This window comes from Hemitrygon akajei, chromosome 13, assembly GCF_048418815.1.
Source record: "Hemitrygon akajei chromosome 13, sHemAka1.3, whole genome shotgun sequence".
Classification (NCBI taxonomy): domain Eukaryota; kingdom Metazoa; phylum Chordata; class Chondrichthyes; order Myliobatiformes; family Dasyatidae; genus Hemitrygon; species Hemitrygon akajei.
In genome coordinates, this window is record NC_133136.1 from 56,243,951 (window position 1) to 56,265,728 (window position 21,778).

At 39.2% G+C, this 21,778-nt stretch overlaps 1 protein-coding gene across 2 annotated transcripts in view; it reads left to right on the top strand.

The window, feature by feature from the left end:
* scfd2 (sec1 family domain containing 2) overlaps window positions 1-21,778 on the top strand; it is a 259,523-nt gene that overhangs the window by 30,752 nt on the left and 206,993 nt on the right. For both annotated transcript variants that reach the window (XM_073064670.1, XM_073064671.1), the window contains exons 3-4: window positions 5,376-5,503; window positions 20,416-20,591. In XM_073064670.1, coding sequence (XP_072920771.1) covers window positions 5,376-5,503; window positions 20,416-20,591 — 304 coding nt within the window. The remainder of the gene's footprint in view (window positions 1-5,375; window positions 5,504-20,415; window positions 20,592-21,778) is intronic.

The following is a 21,778-nucleotide window of genomic DNA, read 5'->3' on the forward strand; positions in this document are numbered from 1 at the left end:
GACCTTGATGAATGGAGGTCACAACAGTACAACTTGCAATGATCAATGAACCTAATAACCAGTACATCTTTGGACTATGGGAGGAAACTGGAGAACCTGAAGAAGAACCACGAGCTCCCAGAAAGGATGTACAAACTGCTTATAGATGATGCTAGAGTTGAACTCTGAACTGCGACGCCCCAAGCTTTAATAGTGTCACGCTGACTGTTAAACTGCCATGGCGCCTATAATCATATATGACAGTATCTGTAATATATATTAATATATTAGGCAGATATTTGGTGGAGATCATAGCTTGCTGCACCCCCAGAGTTTCTTCTTTACATTATAAAAAAAATGCTGCTTGAAAAAGATTTTAAAAGATTTAGCAACCACATTTCCCCCTAGGTTGCCGTCACTCTCAGTCTGGTCTAATCTAGAGTAACTCTGTGATGTTCTGGAGCAGTAAAATTATCAGCCAGATTGAGTCAGACTGGAGAATTCTTGAACGTTAAGCCTGGAAATAAAAAGAAGGAATTATAAAGAAGCAGCAAGCTGCATGTACTGGAAATCTGAAATAAAAACAAAGTACTGGAACTGCTTAGTGGCTAAATCAACAACTGTGAAACAGAAGCAATTAACAGTTCAGGTCAGAGAAGTTCAATTTCTAATATGGCTTAATTTGAAAAGTAAAAGGGATAAAGCAACTGAAGGAAAAAGTGGAGGTAATGGCAGCTGTGTCTTCAGCCAACAGCACTACAGTTCGTGTTATTCACTTTCTCAGTGTCCATCCTATCACAGGCTTCCCTTTTTTTTCTCACTATCGCTCATCTTTCTCTGCAATTTAAAAATTTAACTCTCAACAGAGAGAGCAACTTTAGTTAAAACAGTCAAAAACAACTTTAGTTAATGTTATAATCAACAAATATTGATGCCATTTTAATTTTTAAAGTCTGTGTTAGCATGTAATGGACAAAATTGTACCTCAATATCGTTTTACTTACTAAAAATATGTTTTCAGGGCCAATGATTCTGGCTTGGTAGCACAATAATGCCAAAAGAATTAACATTTAAGATATGTTGCCTTTTCCAATGAGAATATTGCACAAAGGAATGAATTTGTGTCATTAAATCCTGTGATAATATCATCTGTAAAGACTTTGACAGTGTAGGATACCACTGATAACAGCTTTAACCAATTGGAATCAGTACTGTTTTTGTCAGTCATGAAAACTTCATTGTCATTTGAACTGTAAACTCTGGAGCATGATGCATACATACAAATTTTGGACAACTAATTTGAGAGTTCTGGTTACTAGATGATTAAGACACTCTACTCTCTATAGGATATTTGAGATCTCCTGTGAATGGTATTTCCCAAGACAACTGAAATTATTTGTGGACGCGTGAAAGCAAATATTAGTTTAAAACTTTCATTGTCAGAATGCAAGGCATAGGAACAGTATTAGGCCAATTGGCCCATCAAGTGTACTCCACCATTCCACCATGCCTGATTTATTTTCCCTCTCAATCCCATTCTTCTGCATTCTCCCCATTATCTTTGACACCCTTACTAATCAAGAATCTATCAACCTCTGCTTTAAATATATTGAGTGGCTAGATCTCCATAGCCATTTGTGGTAATGATTTTCACAGATTCACCAGCCTCTGGCTGAAGAAATTCCTCCTCATCTTATTCTAAAGGGACTTACTTCTATTCCAAGTCTGTCCCCACTGTTATTTGACTCCCCCACTCTTTCTAAGCCTTTCAATTCTCAACAGGTTTCAATGGGATCCACCCTCATTCTTCTAAACTAAAGTGCGTACAGGCTGAGAGCCATCAAATGCTGCTCATACATTAACCCTTTCATTCCTGGGATAATTTTTGTGAATCTCCTCTGGACCCTCTCCAATGCTAGCATGTCCTTTCTTAGATGAGGTGTCCAAAACTGCTCACAGTTCTCCAAGTGCCTCAGCATTGCAGAAACAAATAGCTGTTTTGCTGGCACTGAAGTGCTTATTTGGAGAAGGCAGAGTGGAGCTTTACAAAGTAATTCCCTTTTATTTCCAGTTTTAAGCTTCAATTTGGGATATTACATGTGTGCAGAGTTGGTTTGTCATCTAAAACTCTCAACCTTCTACAGATTTACCACGGAGAGCATTCTGACAGGCTGCATCACTGTCTGGAATGGGGAGACTGCTGCAGAGAGTTATAAACTTTGTCAGCTCCATCATGGGTACTAGCCTTCGTAGTATCTCAGCATCTTCAAGCAGTGGTGCCTCAGAAAGGTGGCACCTATTATTAAGGACCCCCATCACCCTGGACATGACCTCTTATAGCTACCATCAGGAAGGAGATAAAGAAGCCTGAAGGCACACAATCAGCGATTCAGGAACAGCTTCTTCCCTTCTGCAATCTGAATTTTAAATAGACATTGAAATCATGAACATTACCACTCTATTTTAAAATTATTTCTGTTTTTGCACTATTTTTAATTTAACTGTTTAATATACTTACTGTAATTTATTTATTTATTTTTCTATATTATCGTATATTGCATTGTACTGCTGCTGCTAAGTTAACTAATTTCATGACATATGCCGACAATATTAAACCTGATTCTGATTCTGATTATAAAGATTCCTGTTTGTAATCTCTCTCGGGAAGAGAGTTCCAGACCACCAACAAATTCAATAGTGTACACTTGTTATTGAGCTCTTCTCTATCCACTCTAATTATGGCTATTTTCAATCTTATCGTGAATTTCCTGTGAATCAAAGAAAACAAATCCAGTCTGTCCACTGAATCTTACTTCTTGCTTAAAATTCTCCAGGCCAAGGAACATGCTGTTCTCTGCTTTGAGTACTATCTCTGCCGTATTTATCTATATGTCTCACTTCCGTTATGGATTATGAACAGAGAGTGAAGTATAAAGGGAGAGCAATAGGAGTGTAAGAGAAAGGTAAGCGATAGGAACATACAGTTTAAGAAAAATATCTCCAAAATAGTAGAAATCTGAAGGGGTAAGATTTTATTTATGTAATTTTTAATGCTAGAGAAGTTATTGGGATATACTTAACACTGTTACTACATCAAAAAAAAATTCACCTGAATGGACAAACTATTTTCTTAGTGAGTTTGCTGTGCTGTGTTTCTTTTTGAGGAAGTGTTGATACAAGGTTTCTGCTGGATCTGGGAAAATGGGACAGCAGCTTATCAGTTTCGATGTGTTACCATGCATGTTGTAAGCACCAGGCATTGCTGTTCAATTTACATAGTAATGGTGAGTGCTAATAATCACACTGTTGTTCTGCTGTGAAATCTTGGCCAATAATTGGATAAAGTATTTTTGTATTACTTAAAGCAAAAATTATCTCCTAGTGAATGACAGATACGGCTCTTTGATGTTGGTGACTTATCCTCTGATTAAGGCGGAAGTTATTTTCACAGCTGGTTTCCTGTAGAATTTGATTAGTTGTGATTATTAGTCACTTCAATAAATTTTTGCTCTTTAGTACGTACATTTCCTTGTGGGTCTTCATCAACCATAAACTTCTATGAATATGACTGTGAGCAGGTTCTGTATTCTGAGTAAAGTTTGCTTTGAGCTGTAGAAAACTAATTAACTGTTGCATGCAAGCCAAGTGATGTAATAGCTTTTCCAGACCCTCCAGCTTGATAGTACTGGTAAAAGGGAAGATTTACTGCTGATAACATACAAACCTAAATAATGGATTCTACAGGCATCAGGCCATATACCCAACCTCCACCCATGATTTTAGTTCCCACTTCTAAGGCTTGATCAAAATTAATTGCAGAATTGTGGTGTATAACATTTGGGACTACTTTTCATCCAAAGCCCTTTTACTTGTGGTTGAAAAGTTAAAGTGCCAACGTTCACTCATCCCAACATGGAAATGATTCCACAACCTAGGGAACTTTCAAAGACTCTACAATTCATGTTCTCAATATTTATTATTCATTTATTATTGTTTTGTTTTTCTCTTTTTGTGTTTGCACAGTTTGTTATCTTTTGCACAACTGGTTGTCCTTCTTTGTTTGCAGTTTTTCCATTTACTCTTTTTTGTTTCTTTATATTTACTGTGAATGCCCACAAGAAAATAGATCTCAAGGCATGTATATACTTTGATAATAGTCAGAAAATGCACAAAGATCACCGGATTATAGTAATCATTACTCCATGATATTGTATGGCATTAAAAGCACAATATTAATGAGAAAGACTATTCCTAAAAGGGTAGAGCAAGCTAGTTCTCCTGTTTGTAGGAATGAATATTCAAATGCATGTAGGACTTCTGAATGTAATAATATTGGATCTAGTTTGTATTTAGGGGCGTCCATACATCGAGTGTTTATAACACAGGGACAGCCTTTGGTCTGCCATTTGAAGATCTTGATGTTTCTACTATATTTAGAGTTGGTGAGGTGGAGCATTGTCTCAATCGTGTATGTTCAAATACAAGTACTATATTTTGTTTGGAAGATTAACCTAATCAACTCTGAAGTTTTTGGCCCACAAATATTTACTACTAGTCACGTGTTACTAGTTGCAAATAACTTCACATAAGACCATAAGACATAGGATCATAAGTAGGCCATTTGGCCCATTAAGTAAACGAATATAAGTGAAAGGCACAGTCATCAACATGTGATTTTAATACTCCAACTGGTGTAGCTTATGTGTTTGTACTTTAACTACTGATGTGCATTGGTTATTAACACTGGAGGATGAAAGCAGTATCTTTCTACTATTGTGTGTGTTTTACTCTTTTTGGTGAGGTTACATTATTTACTAAAATGAATCTTAAGAACTTATAACCATAAACTCCAAAGAATTGGAGGGAAATTTTTGAGATGAAGGGTATTATTTTTAATCATGATTTCTTTCATAAGCCTAACCAAGAAAATCATGTTGTAGGCTGGCGGAATAAAAAATAGTGTATAACCAATAAAGCAAATTCACAAAAGGGAAGGGCAAGGGAAAGGACAAACTGGATTCAGCTACATTATGAATAATATGGGTTACCAACCTGCTAATCTCAACACTACCAGCTGTATCCAACCGAAAATATCATAAGCACAAATCCAACATTCACCTTCTCCCATAGTTATGAAGGTAGACTGACAGAGGAGATGTTTTCTCACAAGGAATGATATGCTGCCATCATTTGGCTCCTGTCCTGGACATGCTGTTGTCACTAGAGCCCTTTTACCTGCCAATCTCTCTTTTCAAAGGACAAAATGAGAGTAAATTTGTATAAATATTTTTCAGAAGCCAAGAGTAGATAACATTTCCAGAACATACAAAGAGCATGGAGTTTTGTTTTCTGAAGCTATGCATTAATATAATGTTAACCCTGTTATTTCACTGCAGTGACCCTTCAGCCAAAGCTCTATGGGAGTCCATGTTAAACATGAAACATAAAGAGGCTGTGATGGAAGTGCGGAGGCACCTAGTGGAGGCTGCTAGCAAGGAGAATCTCCCTATTAAGATGAACTTGGGTAATATGCATAACCAATTTATTCTCCATTTACTTTGATTTAGTAGTCTGGGTAGCTTATGATATTTGTCTCTCAAAATGGGCACTCTTGTATACTTGTTTCATCTGCTGCCAAGATTTATTTAAATGCACAATATTCATCTAATGCAACTTACAAAGGGAAACTTAATTCCTTTTATACCTATAAAAGTAACATAGGCCTTCATGTTTACCAGTTTTACAAATATTTTCTTAATGATGCCAAAGTTTGTTTTCCTGAAGCAACATTTATTTATTGCTTTTCCTCATTAAATTATTCATGCACCAATAAAATGTGTTTTTTAAGGAACAGTGCCATAGTGAGATGGGCTTTCTTTCTCTCAAGTGAAGACTTGAATCCATTAGAGAATTGCAGCACTTAATCTACTCAATCTACTGAGTTCTGAGACCACCTTTTCTTTCAAAGGGTAATCCTGTTAGTTTTCCTCCATTCTTTTCCTTGTCCCTACAATTTTACTCCCAAGTATTTAACCAATTTCTTTTTTGAAAATAACCAAATCACACTAATAGATTTTGTAAATATTCTGTTCACCTTGTGCACTTGCACAATTCAATACACTTTGATTGCTATTGAAAGAATAGCATTTTTAAATTTACTTCAAAATTCAGTAGATTTTAATTGGACAACTTCACTTTTTGTAAATGGTTCTTTCAGTAGTGGATACATCTTTGGTAATTGGTATTGGTTTATTACTGTCACAAGTACCGGGTTACAGTGAAAAGCTTGTCTTGCAAAACTGTTCATACAGATCAGATCTTTACATTGTGTGTGTGTGTGTGTGTGTGAGAGAGAGAGAGAGAGAGAGATAATATATAAAAAAGAATAAAGTGCAAGATTGTAATGCCATAGTTGTGAGGTCAAGTCCCACTTATTGTAGAAGGGTACTATTTAATAATCGAAGCACAGGATAGAAGATGTCCTTGAACCTGGTGGTACGTGGATTTTAAGCCCAATGGGAGAAGAGAGAATGTCCGGGTTGGGAGGGGTCTTTGATTATGCCTGCTGCGAGAAGTACAGGGGAGGCTGGTTTTTCGTAATGTGCTGAGCTGTATCAGAATCAGGTTTATTGTTATCAATATCAGACATCAAATTTGATTTTTGTGATAGCAGTACAGTATAATCAAATTACTGTAAGTTGCAAAATAGTGCAAACACAAGTATCTACAGTTACTTTGTGATTTCAGACATTCCTACTTTGAAATAATCTTATTTTTCTTTGCTTACACCCTGGATATTCCCAGAAAACTAGTAAGTACAAAATGGGATCCTGTATCTAGCACTTAAAACTGATCATTTTCTCAACTTGCAGTTTTAACTTAATGAATACACAGCGCCCTCTTGAGGATACAACATACCGAAAAGGGGAAAAGAATGACAAGTTTGTATATGTGGCAAGGAGTTAATCAAAAACATATGTGAGATGTCAATGTTTCTGATTCGATGCACTGTCTAGCTTATGGATTTCATAGGAAATTATGTAGCTTACTTTTGAGCTGATAACCCTGCATTACATCATAGCTGATATGAATAAATAAAAAAGTAGGAATAATATCTAGCTTTTATAAAGGGTGTTGAGGACTTGAGGAAACCCCTGAGATTGGCTGAACAAGGAGCCATAATGTCTAGCTCCCACAGTGACTTCATTATCTCAGTGCTCAGAAAACAAAGAATGTATTTTTAAATAATATAATAAAAATGTTCAGCAAAGCTTCAGAAAATCTGATTTTCTTTTTGCACTAAAGCTGGCTGTATGATGGTAGCTCTGATAGCAATGGAATTGTGAATCACTGCCGGCAGGATTCTAGTGTTTCTTTGCATTTTACAAACAATTATTCTTTAACCAACTATGTCTGTCAACTCAGTCGTTTAATGTTTATGATTAAATTTGGGTGCTTCTTGATAAATGCTGAGACTTTCATTTTAACCAAACATGGTTAGTTTTTACCTGCCAAATTCAGAAAAAAATGTGTTTTCTTATTCTATCTGATATCGTGGAATTCTGCTACATTCGCGCATTACAGGATGCATTTTGTCAACTTTGGTAAACGTTTGCAATTTGAAGTTGTTCTATTTGACCATACTGCTGTCACTGAGGGATGAACTTCACATGTTTTATTGCTCTGTTTTAGGATTAGACAGGTGTCTGACGCAGGTTTTATAGCTGAGATTTTTTTTGTTTTGCTGTTGCTTTTAATTGGGACACGTTATTAAAGAACAAATCAATTGAATACTAGCTGTTTTTCCCCCCATATTTTGTATCCATCAGGTATCATGTACTGTACTTTGATCAGGTTTAAACTGAAACAGTAGTTCAATATATTTCTATTATTTTGCTTATGTAATTGTTAATGCTAATTAACCATATCAGTCTAAGTATTCCATCAAAGTTAGCACGTGGCCAAGTAGCTAAGGTGCTGGTTTAGTGGTCTGAAGGTCACTAGTTTGAGCCTCAGCTGAGGCAGCGTGTTGAGTCCTTGAGCAAGGCACTTAACCACACATTGCACTGTGACGACGCCAGTGCCAAGCTGTATCAGCCTAGTGCCCTTCCCTTGGACAATATCGGTGGCGTGGAGAGGGGAGACTTGCAGCATGGGCAACTGCCGGTCTTCCATACAACCTTGCCCAGGCTTCAATCAACATCGAAATCGATGGACAGCCGAAGAAGAAGTATCTTGATCATGCATCCAGTCATTCAATTTGCAATATTTTTCAAACATTAATGTGCTTTGACATGTTCTGCTTTATCTACACATCATTTAATTTATACAAAATTGGTGAACATTGAAGGCAGAGCATCCCTTGAAATAATGGAGTGCTGAGAAGTGCTCAAGTAAAGAATTAGATTACAACCTGATCATAATAATTATATACCCGAGTCAAGCCTGATCCTTCTAATTTTAATATATATGACCCAATCTGGACACATTTGCAGAATATCATGGTCAGACTCTGACACGAAATCACATCTGATTTCCTGAAAGCTTGGATGATACCCATTAAACACAGGCCTGTTTGTTTGTTTTTTGTTTATCTTTCCATTCAGCCTGCTCCCTGTTTATGGTTCCCTCCTCCTCCTCCTCCTCGCCATCTTAAATGCTGATGCTACACTCAAAGCTAGGTTCTTGTCTGCTTTGCTTCATTGTACAAGCAATACCTTAGTTCTATTTGAATAGCATTGAGGCACTTCAAAAGAGCTGATGCTTGGGAAATAGTAGCTGTACTATTTTAATATTTGCTCATGCTCTTTATGTTTAGACATCAATTTTTGCAGCCATCAAATCTTCGGAGCCCACAAGGTTCAAATAAAAATGATGTTTTTTTGTTATGTTGCTGATTTATGCTGGTGCTTCAGGTCAACTATATAGATAGTTGAACATATCCTCAGATGGACTTTAGATACTTTAGGACTTTAGGTTTCTGGCAAACTCTACTGATGGTATCAGTTATAGGATACAAGAACAGGTTTGTTGAGTGGTTCCATGTACAAGTTTACTTCTTTCCACTCTAACAGGGAAAAAACTCTTGACAAGTGCTGTTTATATTTTTCTTCTCAACTTAATGACACCATACTTAATGACATACCTACATATTATCTTGCAGGATACAAAGAGTGGGAATAAAGGGGGTCTTTTCTGGTTGGCTGCTGCTGACTAGTGGTATTCCTCGGGTCAGTGTTGTCAGTTCATGTTATATGTCAAAGGTGATGGATTTGATGGCTTTGTTGCAAATTTGTAGACAGTACAAAGATTGGTAGAGGGGCAGTTAGTGTTGAGGAAGCAGCGAGTCTACAGAGGACTCTGATTGGAAGAATGGACAAACAAGTGGCAGATGGAATATAGTATAGGGAAGTATATGGTCATGTATCTTGTAGAAGGAATGAAGGCATAGACTTTTCTAAATGGGGAGAAAATTCAAAAATCAGAAGTGCAGTGGGTCTCGGGAGTCCTCATGCAGGATTCCCTGAAGGTTAACTTGCAGGTCAAATCAGTGGTGAGGAAGGCAAATGTAATGTTTTTATTTTTTATTTTATTTAGAGATACACGGCAGAACAGGCCCTTCCATCTCATTGAACTGTGCTGCCCAGCAACCCATCTATTTAACACTCGCTTGATTGCAGGACAACTTACAAATACCAATTAACCTACTAAATGGTACATCTTTTGATGTGAGAGGAATCCAGAGCTCTTAGAGGAAACCCATGCAGTCATGGGGAGAACATATGAACTTATTACAGAATTTAACTCCAAACTCCAATGCCCCGAACTGTAACCGAGTCACGCTAACTGCTATGCTACCATGACGTCCCAAATGTTAGCATTCAAAGGTACGTTTAAGTCAGAGAAATGTATACAATATACATCCTGAAATGCTTTTTCTTCACAACCAACCATGAAAACAGAGGAGTGCCCCAGAGAATGAATGACAGTTAAATGTTAGAATCCCAAAGTCCCCCTCTCAGCTCCCCTTTCTGCGTGTAAGTGGCAGCAAGCAACTGCCCCCCCCCCCACCAGCAAAAAAAAAGCATTGGCACCTGCCACCAAGCCCTCAAGTGTGAGCAAAGACACAGACTTGCAATACTCCAAGACTGCTCATTCACCTGGTAAACGACATACCACAGGCTCTCTCTCTCCGTAATAAGGGAGAAAGAGGTGTCTCCGTTCCACAGCGACATAACATACAGCTCACTGGTTTATAATGTTAAAAGTCCATTGCATCGCTTTTTCCAAGCTCTGTACCCAAAGATCTCAGGTCTCTGGGCATGTGGCCTTAGATCTTCCATCTCCCACAACACACTGATCTCCTGCTTGGACACCGAACTCTGATTTCCTCCCCACCCCCGGTCTCCAAAGCCACAAAATCTTGAATCTTCGAAGGCAAAGGAAGCTGTTAGGCCGTGCCCTTGGTGTGCTGAATAACGGCCAGTCGTGAAACCCCGAGAGTGGGTCCCATTCCTGCAAAGAACAGTAGTCAGTGTGTAACTCCAGGTCAGGATCTTCAAAAGAACCCTGAAAAGGAAAAATAGAGATATTAAAGATGGAAATAGAGCTGTTTCCGAAGATGCAGGCAAAGGAGTCGCCATTAGGCGCCGTTGTCTCCTCCTAAGCTCCTCCTCCTCCATTTTAAGAGGACTAGGATATAAAACCAGGGATGAATTGCTGAGGCTTTATAAGGCATTGGTCAGACTACACTTGGAGTATCGTATTTTGGAGCCCCTTTTCTAAGAAAGTATGAGCTTGAATTAGGAAAGGTCCACTGGAGCGTCATAAGAATGATCCTGGGGATGGAAAGGTTAATGCATGAGGTGCATTCAATTGCTCTGGTCCTATGTTGAAAGGCCGAGATAGAGTGAATGTGAAGAGGATGTTTCTATAGTGGAGAAGTGATCATGGACTCTCCTTCACTACTGAGCAGGTGAGAAGGGCTCTGGGGAAACCCGGACACAACAAAGCATTGGGACTGGATGTGAACCCCAAGGTCCTGAAGGAGTGTGCTGAGCAGCTGTGTGGAGTTTTTCAGTCTGAATCCCGGCCTGGAAAGGGTCCCAGCTGTGTGGATAAAATCATGTTCATGTGTGGTCCCAATATCCAAGACCGGCCAACCAAAAGTCTTGAGTGACAACTGTCCAGTGACCCTGCCCTCAAACGTCATGAAGACCCTAGACTCACCTCTGATCCCTGGTCAGATCAGCACTGGATCCCCTGAAGTGTGCCTACTATGCCATCATCCACCTACTGAACAGAGCCTGCAGGGCAGCACTGTGAGGATCATGTTTTTGATTTCTCAAGTGCCTTCAATACCATACAGCCCTCATTGCTGGGAGGAAAGTTCTGTTCAATACAAATTGGCACTTCCATTATATCTTGGATAATGGACTACCTGACTGGCAGACCACAGTATGTGTAGCTTCAGAGCTGTGTGGCAGACATGGCTATAAGCAGCATTGGGGCCCTGTAGGGGTCTGTATTGGCTCCCTTCCTATTTACCCTGTATACCTCAGACTTTAGGTATAATACTGAGTCATGTCACCTGCAGAAATTCTCTGATGACTCAACAGTAGCTGGGTGTATAAAGGGAAGACAGGAGAGTGAATACAGAGCCCTGCTGGAGGATTTTGTCAAATGTTGCAAGCTGAATCATCTGCAGCTCAACATCAGTAAGACAAGGGAGATGGTGATGGACTTTAGGAAGACTAAGCCTGCTTTGCTCTCTGTCACTATTGATGGTGAGGACATGAATGTGATGAGGACCTACACATACCTGGGGATGCACCCGGATGACAGACTTGAGTGGAGCACCAACACAGAGGCTGTGTACAAGAAGGGCCAGAGTCGCCTCTGCTTCCTGAGGAGACCAAGGTCCTTTGAAGAATGCAGGCTTCTCCTTCACATGTTCAACCAGTCTGTTATCGCCAATACAATCTTCTATGCGGTGGTGTGCTGGGGCAATGGCATCAACACGGGTCAAACTGGACACACTGGAGGCTGTGGTAGAACAAAGGATCCTATGGAAAATCCTGGACAATATTTCTCACCCTCTGCATGCCACCTTGGCCGAACAGACGAGCACTTTTAAAAATAGACTAAAACAACTGTGCTGCTCCAAAGAGTATTATATGAGGTCATTCTTACTTCAGCCATTAGGCTCTATAATGAGTCAACCTACAGCTGGGGAAATGATGATGCCCTCCTGTTAGACTGTTTGGAATAGCTTATTTTTTAAATTATTTCTTACTTCTCTTCTAATATTTGTGTATCTGTGCACTTGTAATGCTGCTGTGACACTGTAATTTCCTTTGAAACGTAGAAACATAGAAAACCTACAGCACAATACAGGCTCTTCGGCCCACAAAGCTGTGCCGAACATGTCCTTACCTTAGAACTACCTAGGCTTACCCATAGCCCTCTAATTTTCTAAACTCCATGTAGCCATCCAGGAGTCTCTTAAAAGACCTTATCGTTTCTGTCTCCACCACCAGCGCCGGCAGCCCATTCTACGCACTCACCACTCACTGCGTAAAAAAAAAAAAAGAAAAAACAACTTACCCCGACATCTCCTCTGTACTTACTCCAAAGCACCTTAAAACTACCCCTCTCGTGCTAACCATTTCAGCCCTGGGGGAAAAAGCCTCTGACTATCCACATGATCAATGCCTCTCATTATGTTGTACACCTCTATCAGGTCACCTCGCATCCTCTGTCACTCCAAGGAGCGAGTTCACTCAACCTATTCTCATAAAGGCATGCTCCCCAATCCAAGCAACTTTCTTGTAAATGTCCTCTGCACCCTTTCTATGGTTTCCACATCATTCCTGTAGTGAGGTGACCAGAACTGAGCACAGTACTTCAAATGGGGTCTGACCAGGGTCTTATATTAGCTGCAACATTACCTCTTGGCTCTGAAAATCAATCCCACAATTGATGCAGGTAAATGCACCATATGTCTTCTTATCCACAGAGTCAACCTGAATAGCAGTTTTGAGTGTCCTGTGGTCTTGGACCCCATGATCCCTCTGATCTTCCACACTGCCAAGAGTCTTACCATTAATGCTATGTTCTTCCATCATATTTGACCTACCAAAATGAACCATTTCACAATTATCTGGGTTGAACTCCATCTGTCACTTCTCAGCCCAGTTTTACATCCTATCAATGTCCCGCTGTAACATCTGACGGTCCTCCACACTATCCACAACACCCTCACCCTTTGTGTCATCAGCAAATTTACTAACCCATCCCTCCACTTCTTCATCCAGGTTAATTATAAAAATCACGAAGAAAAGGGGTCCCAGAACAGATCCCTGAGGCATTCCATTGGTCGCTGGCCTCCATGCAGAATATGACCTGTCTACAACCTCTCTTTTCCTTCTGTGGGCAAGCCAGTTCTGGATCCACAAAGTAATGTCCCCTTGGATCCCATGCCTCCTTACTTTCTCAATAGGCCTTGCATGGTGTACCTTATCAAATGCCTTGTTAAAATCCAGGAAGATCAATGAAGTTTCTACCTTCCCCCCCCCCCACCCCACCCCAGAACTGTTTGTTTTGAATTTCAAATAACCACGACCTCTCAGGGCCTTTTCAGTGGTGTGCCTCCTAATAATTGTAATTCTGATTTTGAGATAATGCCTTTGTTTCTGATTGCCCAGTCCAAGGACTAGTTCTATTGTACCTATTCCTCTGAACCATCTAAATCAGAGAGCACGTATACCGAGATGTTGAAGTTTATCCCTTTCTTTTTAAAATCCTGTTCTTACCCTGGTGAATCTGTACATAATTGTGTTAAATGTCAATTATCTCTTCTGATTTTAAAAGCCTAAAATTAAATTGCACTGCAGATTATCTAAGGCTTGCCTTGGATTTATGTTTCCTGTCCTCTCTAAGTTTTCCCTTTCATCAAAAATTATCTACCTATCAACTGTAAATGTAAGGTTAACAACTTAAATGTTTCTATCAGTGTATCAGTTCATTCAAAATTTTGAATCCCATTGTCCTTTTGCATCATTGCTCTTTAGTATTGCCTTTGTGATATTGATGCATTTTAGTTAAAGTTCTTCTGTTTTCCTTTGGTTCAGCTATTTATACAATGCATTAAGTTGCTCCAATATGCTTCACAATGGGGTTTAGCAACATTAAGTTATCAATCTGAATGATGCATAAAGTGACCAAAAGTTAGCTGAAATGGGAGTGAAGACAAAGTGAAATGGAAAAAAAAAATGAAAGTTATGATCAAGATGCAGAAATGATTTTGGTAATGGGTGAAGGATATTAGTCAGATGGTTAATAAACATGGGAAGGAATCCAAGGCTTGTAGTACATGGGTAATGTGTAGAGGGAATCATGACCAAAACTGTTTTGGTATTCAATTTACTGATAGGTTATCAAGAGAAGAGGCAAATAAAACGTAAGTGAATGTTGGTGCACAACAGAGTCCTGAGTCTGAACATGCTGAAGTGTTAGAGAACAAGAAAAGGGAGGGTACTCTTGTCAAAATTGGGTATAGGGCTATTAAAACTTCATTGAGCGTCTCTACAAAATTGAGAAAGGACCAGTATTATAGAAGTAAAAGTAAGTGAAGCAAGAATAGGTGAACGATAGGTGGATTCAAGTGAAGGGAGAGGTAGGCAGATGAGGAAGGAGAGTGAGAATGATACAAGAAGCTGAAAGGCGAAAAGTGGAAGTGACAATGAGCTAAAGAAGTTGGAATCTGATAGAAGAGGACAGTAGACCATGAAATAAAGTGGAGGAGGTGGAAAGAGGAACCAACAGGAGCAATATGTGAGTGATGGGCAGATGGAGAGGGAGGGCTAGAAGAAGGGGAGTAATGGGGGCTAGTGAGATCAGGAGAGGGGGAAAAGTGGAGGGGGGAGAGTGAGGAGTGGTAAATGGAAATTAGAACTTGATCATGCTGTCATGTTGGAGATTACCAAAGCAGAACATGAGATACTGTCCTCTAATATGTGTTATAGGTTCAACTTAGCAACAAAGGAGGCTATGGACAGGCATGTTGGTGTGGGAATGGGAAGCGGAATGAAAATAGCTAAACACTGGGAGATCCCGGCTCTAGCGTTGGACAGAGCAAAGGTGCTTAATGAAGCAGTGTCCCAATGTAGTGGAAACCGCACTGGATGCAATAAAAGACACTGATGGATTTACATGTGAAAGTTTGCCTCATCTGGAAAGACAAATGTTCATTTTCCTGACTCGCTGAATTCCTCCAGCTCCTTTGTGCATTGCTCTAGATCTCCAGCATTTCCTATGCCTTGTGTCTCATGGATTGTTGAATGTAGTCCTTTCTTGTTCTTAACAATAATTCATTTTCCCACTGTTCTGTAAGTGGAGACATTTGTTGGGGAAGGTGGGATGTGTAAAACCAAGATGGTCTGTATCTGAACTGGAGGGAGACCAATATCCTTGTGAGAGGGGTTGCTAGTGTTACTTTGGGGATTAGGGTGGTTTCAACGAGAGTTGCAGAGAGATGGGAACCAGGGTGCTTGGGAATAGTGGGATGGTTATGGAAAAGAAAATGTTAAGCCTACATACACAGACGGGAACAGAAAGGTTGAACATGGTGGGACTAATTCTGAGTCTATTTCAATGCAATGAGTATTGTTGGTAAGGCCAATGAGCTTACAGCATGGATCAATACCTGGAATTACAATATTGTAGCCATTAATAAGATTTGGTTGCAGGAGTGTCAGGACTGGCAGCCCAGAGGGTCCATTGTTTTCACATGATAGAGGGGGAGGAGTGGCATTACTAGTCATGGAAAATGTCACAGTAATGCTCAATCTGGACAGACAGGAGGACTCATCTGATGAAGTTATATAGGTGGAACTGAGGAATAGGAAAGGGATGACCCTGTTAATAGATAGATACTTTATTCATCCCCATGGGGAAATTCAACATTTTTTCCAATGTCCCATACACTTGTTGTAGCAAAAACTCATTACATACAATACTTAACTCAGTAATAATATGATATGCATCTAAATCACTAACTCAAAAAGCATTAATAATAGCTTTAAAAAAAGTTCTTAAGTCCTGGCAGTTGAATTGTAAAGCCTAATGGCATTGGGGAGTATTGACCTCTTCATCCTGTCTGAGGAGCATTGCATCGACAGTAACCTGTCGCTGAAACTGCTTCTCTGTCTCTGGATGGTGCTATGTAGAGGATGTTCAGGGTTTTCCATAATTGACCGTAGCCTACTCAGCGCCCTTCGCTCAGCTACCGATGTTAAACTCTCCAGTACTTTGCCCACGACAGAGCCCGCCTTCCTTATCAGCTTATTAAGACGTGAGGCGTCCTTCTTCTTAATGCTTCCTCCCCAACACGCCACCACAAAGAAGAGGGCGCTCTCAACAACTGACCTATAGAACATCTTCAGCATCTCACTGCAGACATTGAATGACGCCAACCTTCTAAGGAAGTACAGTCGACTCTGTGCCTTCCTGCACAAGGCATCTGTGTTGGCAGTCCAGTCTAGCTTCTCGTCCAACTGTACTCCCAGATACTTGTAGGTCTTAACCTGCTCCACACATTCTCCATTAATGATCACTGGCTCCATATGAGGCCTAGATCTCCTAAAGTCCACCACCATCTCCTTGGTCTTGGTGACATTGAGACGCAGGTAGTTTGAGTTGCACCATATCACAAAGTCCTGTATCAGTTTCCTATACTCCTCCTCCTGTCCATTCCTGACACACCCCACTATGGCCGTGTCATCAGCGAACTTCTGCACATGGCAGGACTCCGAGTTATATTGGAAGTCAGATGTGTACAGGGTGAACAGGACCGGAGAGAGTACGGTTCCCTGTGGCGCTCCTGTGCTGCTGACCACTGTGTCATAATAGGGTTATATTATAAACCCCCTATTAGTCAGTAGTATTTAGAGGAGCAAATTTGCAGCAAAATAGCAGACAATTGCAAGGAAAATAAGTTTGTGATAGTAGGAGATTTTAACTTTGCACATTGATTGTGACTTCCAAACTACAAAAGGACTGGTTAGGATAGAGTTTGTCAAATGTGTTCAGGAAAGTTTCCTTAATATATGAAGGTCCTAACTATAGAGAGAGCAATACTGGATCTCCTATTAGGGATTGAGACAGGGCAGGTGACAGAAGTATGTGAATGGGAATAATTTGGATCCAGTGATCATAATTCTATTAGTTTTAATATAATTATGGAGAAGGATAGGACTGGTCTTGGCTTGGGTTGAAGTTCTAACTTGGTGAAAGGCCAATTTTGATGGCATCAGATTTGATCTGGCAGATGTGGATTGGGATAGACTATTTTCTGGCAAAGAAATGCTTGGTAAGTGAAAGCCTTCAAAAGTGAAATAATGAGAGTACAGAGTTTGTATGTTCCTGTTAGAGTAAAGGGTAAGGCTAATAGGCTTGGGGATTCTGGGTTTTTGAGAGATATTGGGAAGCTGGTCAAAAAGGTTCAGTTGCTTGGCATTCAGGATGAGGTAGTAAATTGGATTCAGCCTTGGCTTTGCGGGAGAGGTTGCAGATGGTTGCCCCTTTGACTGGAGCCCTGTGACTGTTGGTATGTGGCAGGGATCGATGGTGGGTCTGTTGTTGTTTGTCATCTATATTAATGATCTGGATAGTTATGTGGTTACCTAGATCAGCAAGTTTACAGATGACACTGAGATTGGGGCATAATGGACAGTGAGGAAAGCTATCAAAGCTTGCAAAACAGGCTGAAAATAGCGGATGGAGCTTAATGCAGACAAGTGTGAGGTGTTGCACTTCGGGAGGACAAACCAGGATAGGACTTGCATAGTAAACAGAAGGGCATTGAGGCGTGTGGGAGAACAAAGGAACCTGGGAATACAGAGTCAAAGTTCCTTGAAAGTGGTATCAGAGGTAGATAGAGTTGCAAAGAGAGCTTTTGGCACATTGGCCTTCATAAATTAGAGTATTGAGTACAGGAGTTGAGATGATATGTTGAAGTTGTTAGAGCAGCCAAATTCGGAGTTTTGTGTAATTCTGGTTATATACTACAAGAAAGATATCAATAAGATTAAAAGAGTTCAGAGAAAATTTACAAGGATGTTGCTGGGACTTGAAAGGAAAGGTTGAATAGGATTAGGATTTTATTTAGGAGTATGAGGGGAGGTTTGATAGTTGTATAAAATTATGAGGGGTATAGATAAGGTAAATACAACCAGTCTTTTGCCGTTGAGGTTGTGTGAGACAAGAACTAGAGGTCATGGGTAAAGGGTGAAAGGTGAAACACTTGAGTGTGGAACGATCTGACAGCAGAGGTGGTGGATGCGAGTTTGATTTCAACATTTAAGAGAATTTTTTATAAGTACGTCGATGGGAAGGTAAAGGAGGGCAATGATCCAGATTCAGTTCAATGGGACTAGGCAGAATAACAGTTTGGCAAGGACTAGATGTGTTGAAGGGCTTGTTTCTGCACTGTATTACTCTATGACTCTGATTTTTTTTTATCGCCTTTGAGTTCAGATGAATGTTTTCTACTTGAAATGTGAACTGGAGGAATCAGGAGTTGCCTAATTCCTCCAACTCCTTTGTGTTCCTCCAGATTCCCAGCTTCTGCAGTTTCTGTGTCTCTGTCGTCTTATTCTCTTGGTTTAATATAAAGTAATATTGCTGCCTTTATTCTTGATGACTACTCAAGATTTTCTTAATATATTTTTGATCCATTATTTGTTTTCTAATCTTTCATTTGCTGTTGCTTTTGTAATCTGTTTTGCTCATATTTTTAGTTCCATTGAATATTTTTGATATTGGTTTTCATTTATGTGAGTTGATTTAAATTTATTAACCATACTTTTCTGTAGACTTCAGTTTTGACCTAATTACTTTAACTAGAATCTTTAATACCTAAACAAATAAATTGTTTTCTGTTGTTTGCCTGATATCTTCACAACTTTTCTTCTGTCTAATAAATTGTGGGATCTGTATTTGACTAAAAATTGTTCTGCTCCAGTCTAGCACCTTAGATTGAATAAAATATTCTTATTCAAATTATAAAACTAATTGTGTTGTTGTAGTTGCAGTGTTTCTGCTTTATGATCACCTTCCTGTTTTGTTGGTCAGCAATAGTAAAATATTGAAAACCACAATACTCCAAACTACAATGGCATAGATCGAGTAGACATTAATATCTTTTTCCCAGGACTGAAATGTCTGATACATTTAAGGTGTGGATGTAATGTGAGGGGATATGGATGGGAGAATTTTTTTATATTGAGTGGTGGCTGCCTGTAATGTGCTGCCAGCGGTGGTACTGGAGGCAAATGCAATAGAGGTGTTAAAGGTAGGCACGTGAATATGCAGAGGTGGAAGGAAATGAACATTGTGCAGGAAGAAATGATCAGTTTAGTTAAGAATTTAATGGCCAGTTCAACTACTTGGCAAAGCATCTTGGACCGCTGGGCTTATTCCTGTTCTATGTACAAACTGAAACATAAATCAGAAATACATCAGAGTCTATTGCTGGTTTGTACTATTACTAAACTGAATGGAATACAAGTGAAGCATTTGAACACTTTTTTTCACTGCAAGCAGAAGAAAGTTGTTTAGATTTTTATTGCAAGCAGAAGTCTGTTCCCCTAGTAGCTTAGTTTCTGGCTACTCTACACAGAACAGAGTATTGTGACACAGATCAGAAAAGTTTCTGGTACAAATTACCCCATCAGGTCGCTGCCAGAATGGTGATAGTGATGATGGTGTTGCTGATACTGGAAATTCATTTGCATCAATTCAGGAGAACATTTTGCTGAGGTTCCTCATAATGATATTGGACTCCTGTTGCACAGTTGGAACAATACTTCAATAAGTCATTTAAGAGAAAGGAAGATGAGCAGATCTTGAAGTTATCCGGAGATTGGAAATCCCTAGTTTTTAAACCCTTTTAACATCACTATATATATATAAACAGAAAGAATTCAATATGTAATAACTTCATATGAACAATGTATTTAAATGTTATAAGTAATGCATTCAAGAACAGTTCATCATTTTGTACGCACAATTCAGGTACATCAACAGTGTTATTATTATAAATAGCGTTTCATGTTTCTAGATGTTTCATCTTTTTTAAGAGCAATCTGTCGGCATTCTTGTTCTTTAACCAACTACCATAGGGAATTCTGCTTTGAATTTCACTTGGTATGTGGTTTTGTTCATCATGAATAAGTACAGGATAAAAAAGAAGATAATCAAACCTTATTCTATGCCAAGGCACACTATTTCTGATTGCTTAAGAATACGTGACATGCACAATAATGTTGTTTTTATTTTTGGTCGTTTGTTCAAAGGATCCAATAATGTAATCCAGATATTTGCTTCATTCTAAATGTACTGTAATAACTTCCATGCATCCTTTTCTTGTTACAGGTAGAGTCACACCTGAACAGCTTAATTCGTTTGTGCAATTATTCAAGAATAATGTGAAAGCTTTGGAAAATCACTGTGGGCTCTTGCAACTTACCATGGCAACAGTGCAAACTTTGGGACATGCTTCCTACTCAAAATGGGACAACTTTCTTGCTTTTGAAAGGCTGCTTTTGCAGGTTTGATTTTAACTATTTTTATTTTCTGTACCATATTCAGATTGTCATTAAAAGGTATAATTTTTAAATCATTTTTGGGAATCTGGGCAATTGCAGTAGAGATGTAGACAAGCAATATATTTCCAAATCAGGAAAAGGTATAACCTGACAAGGATCCAAAAGAAGTTGATGTATACTTGCTGTCCTTGTCCTTGGTGGTAGGCGTTAGGCGATGCTGTAAAAGTACCCTAAACAGGAAACTGCACTGATACACAGTGTAGATACTGTTTGCAGATGGCAGAGGGAATGAATGTTCATGGTGGTTGATGGTGTGGCAGATAAATGAACGGCTTTGTTCTGGATGGTGTTAAGATTGTTCTGAGATCTGTTTGTGCTCCATTCATCCAGGCAAATGGAAAATATTCCATGCATTTCCACCTTTTTTCTTGGTTGGTTAACAGGAAACTGTGATCATAAATAGATCATTTTCTGTTGGCAAGATGTGGTAGGCTCAAATGTGGATTGGTGCTGAGGTTCTGCTTTTCACAATGTATCGAAATAACTGATGAAGAGACTGAAGGTTACGAAACTTAAACAAAACTAGGAAGTGAACTATGAAGAGATTACAAGTTCACAAAAAACTATATTACAGGTACAGAAGGTAATTGAAAAGAGAACACAATGTTATTGTTCACTGATACAATTGAATACAAAATTCAGGTGGTCTTGCTTCAGTTGAAGTGCTTTGCATACTATTGTTCAAAGAGCAAAGTTCAAACTAAATTTATTATCAAAGTACATGTATGTCAACACATACAATGCTGAGATTCATTTTCTTGCAGGCATACTCAATAAATCTATAGAACAATAACCATACCAGAATCAATGAAAGACCGCCCAACTTGTGCATTCAACCAGAGTACAGAAGACAACAAACTGTGCAAGTGCGAAAAAGAAGAAATAATAATAAGAAATGAATAGCAAGAATGTGAGATGAAGAGTCTTGAAAGTAAGTCCATTGGTTGTGGAAACATTTCAGTGATGATGCGAGTGAAGTTTGGGTTGCCATGTGGATCTGAGACAGTATGAGGTCCTTTTAGATCATCTGTGCCGTAATAGGGAGACTTTCAGTTTGCATAGGGAGAATATGTCAAGAGGAGTGTCCTCTTTTGTAAATTTTACAGTTATTTATTTTTCTAAAGGTAAGC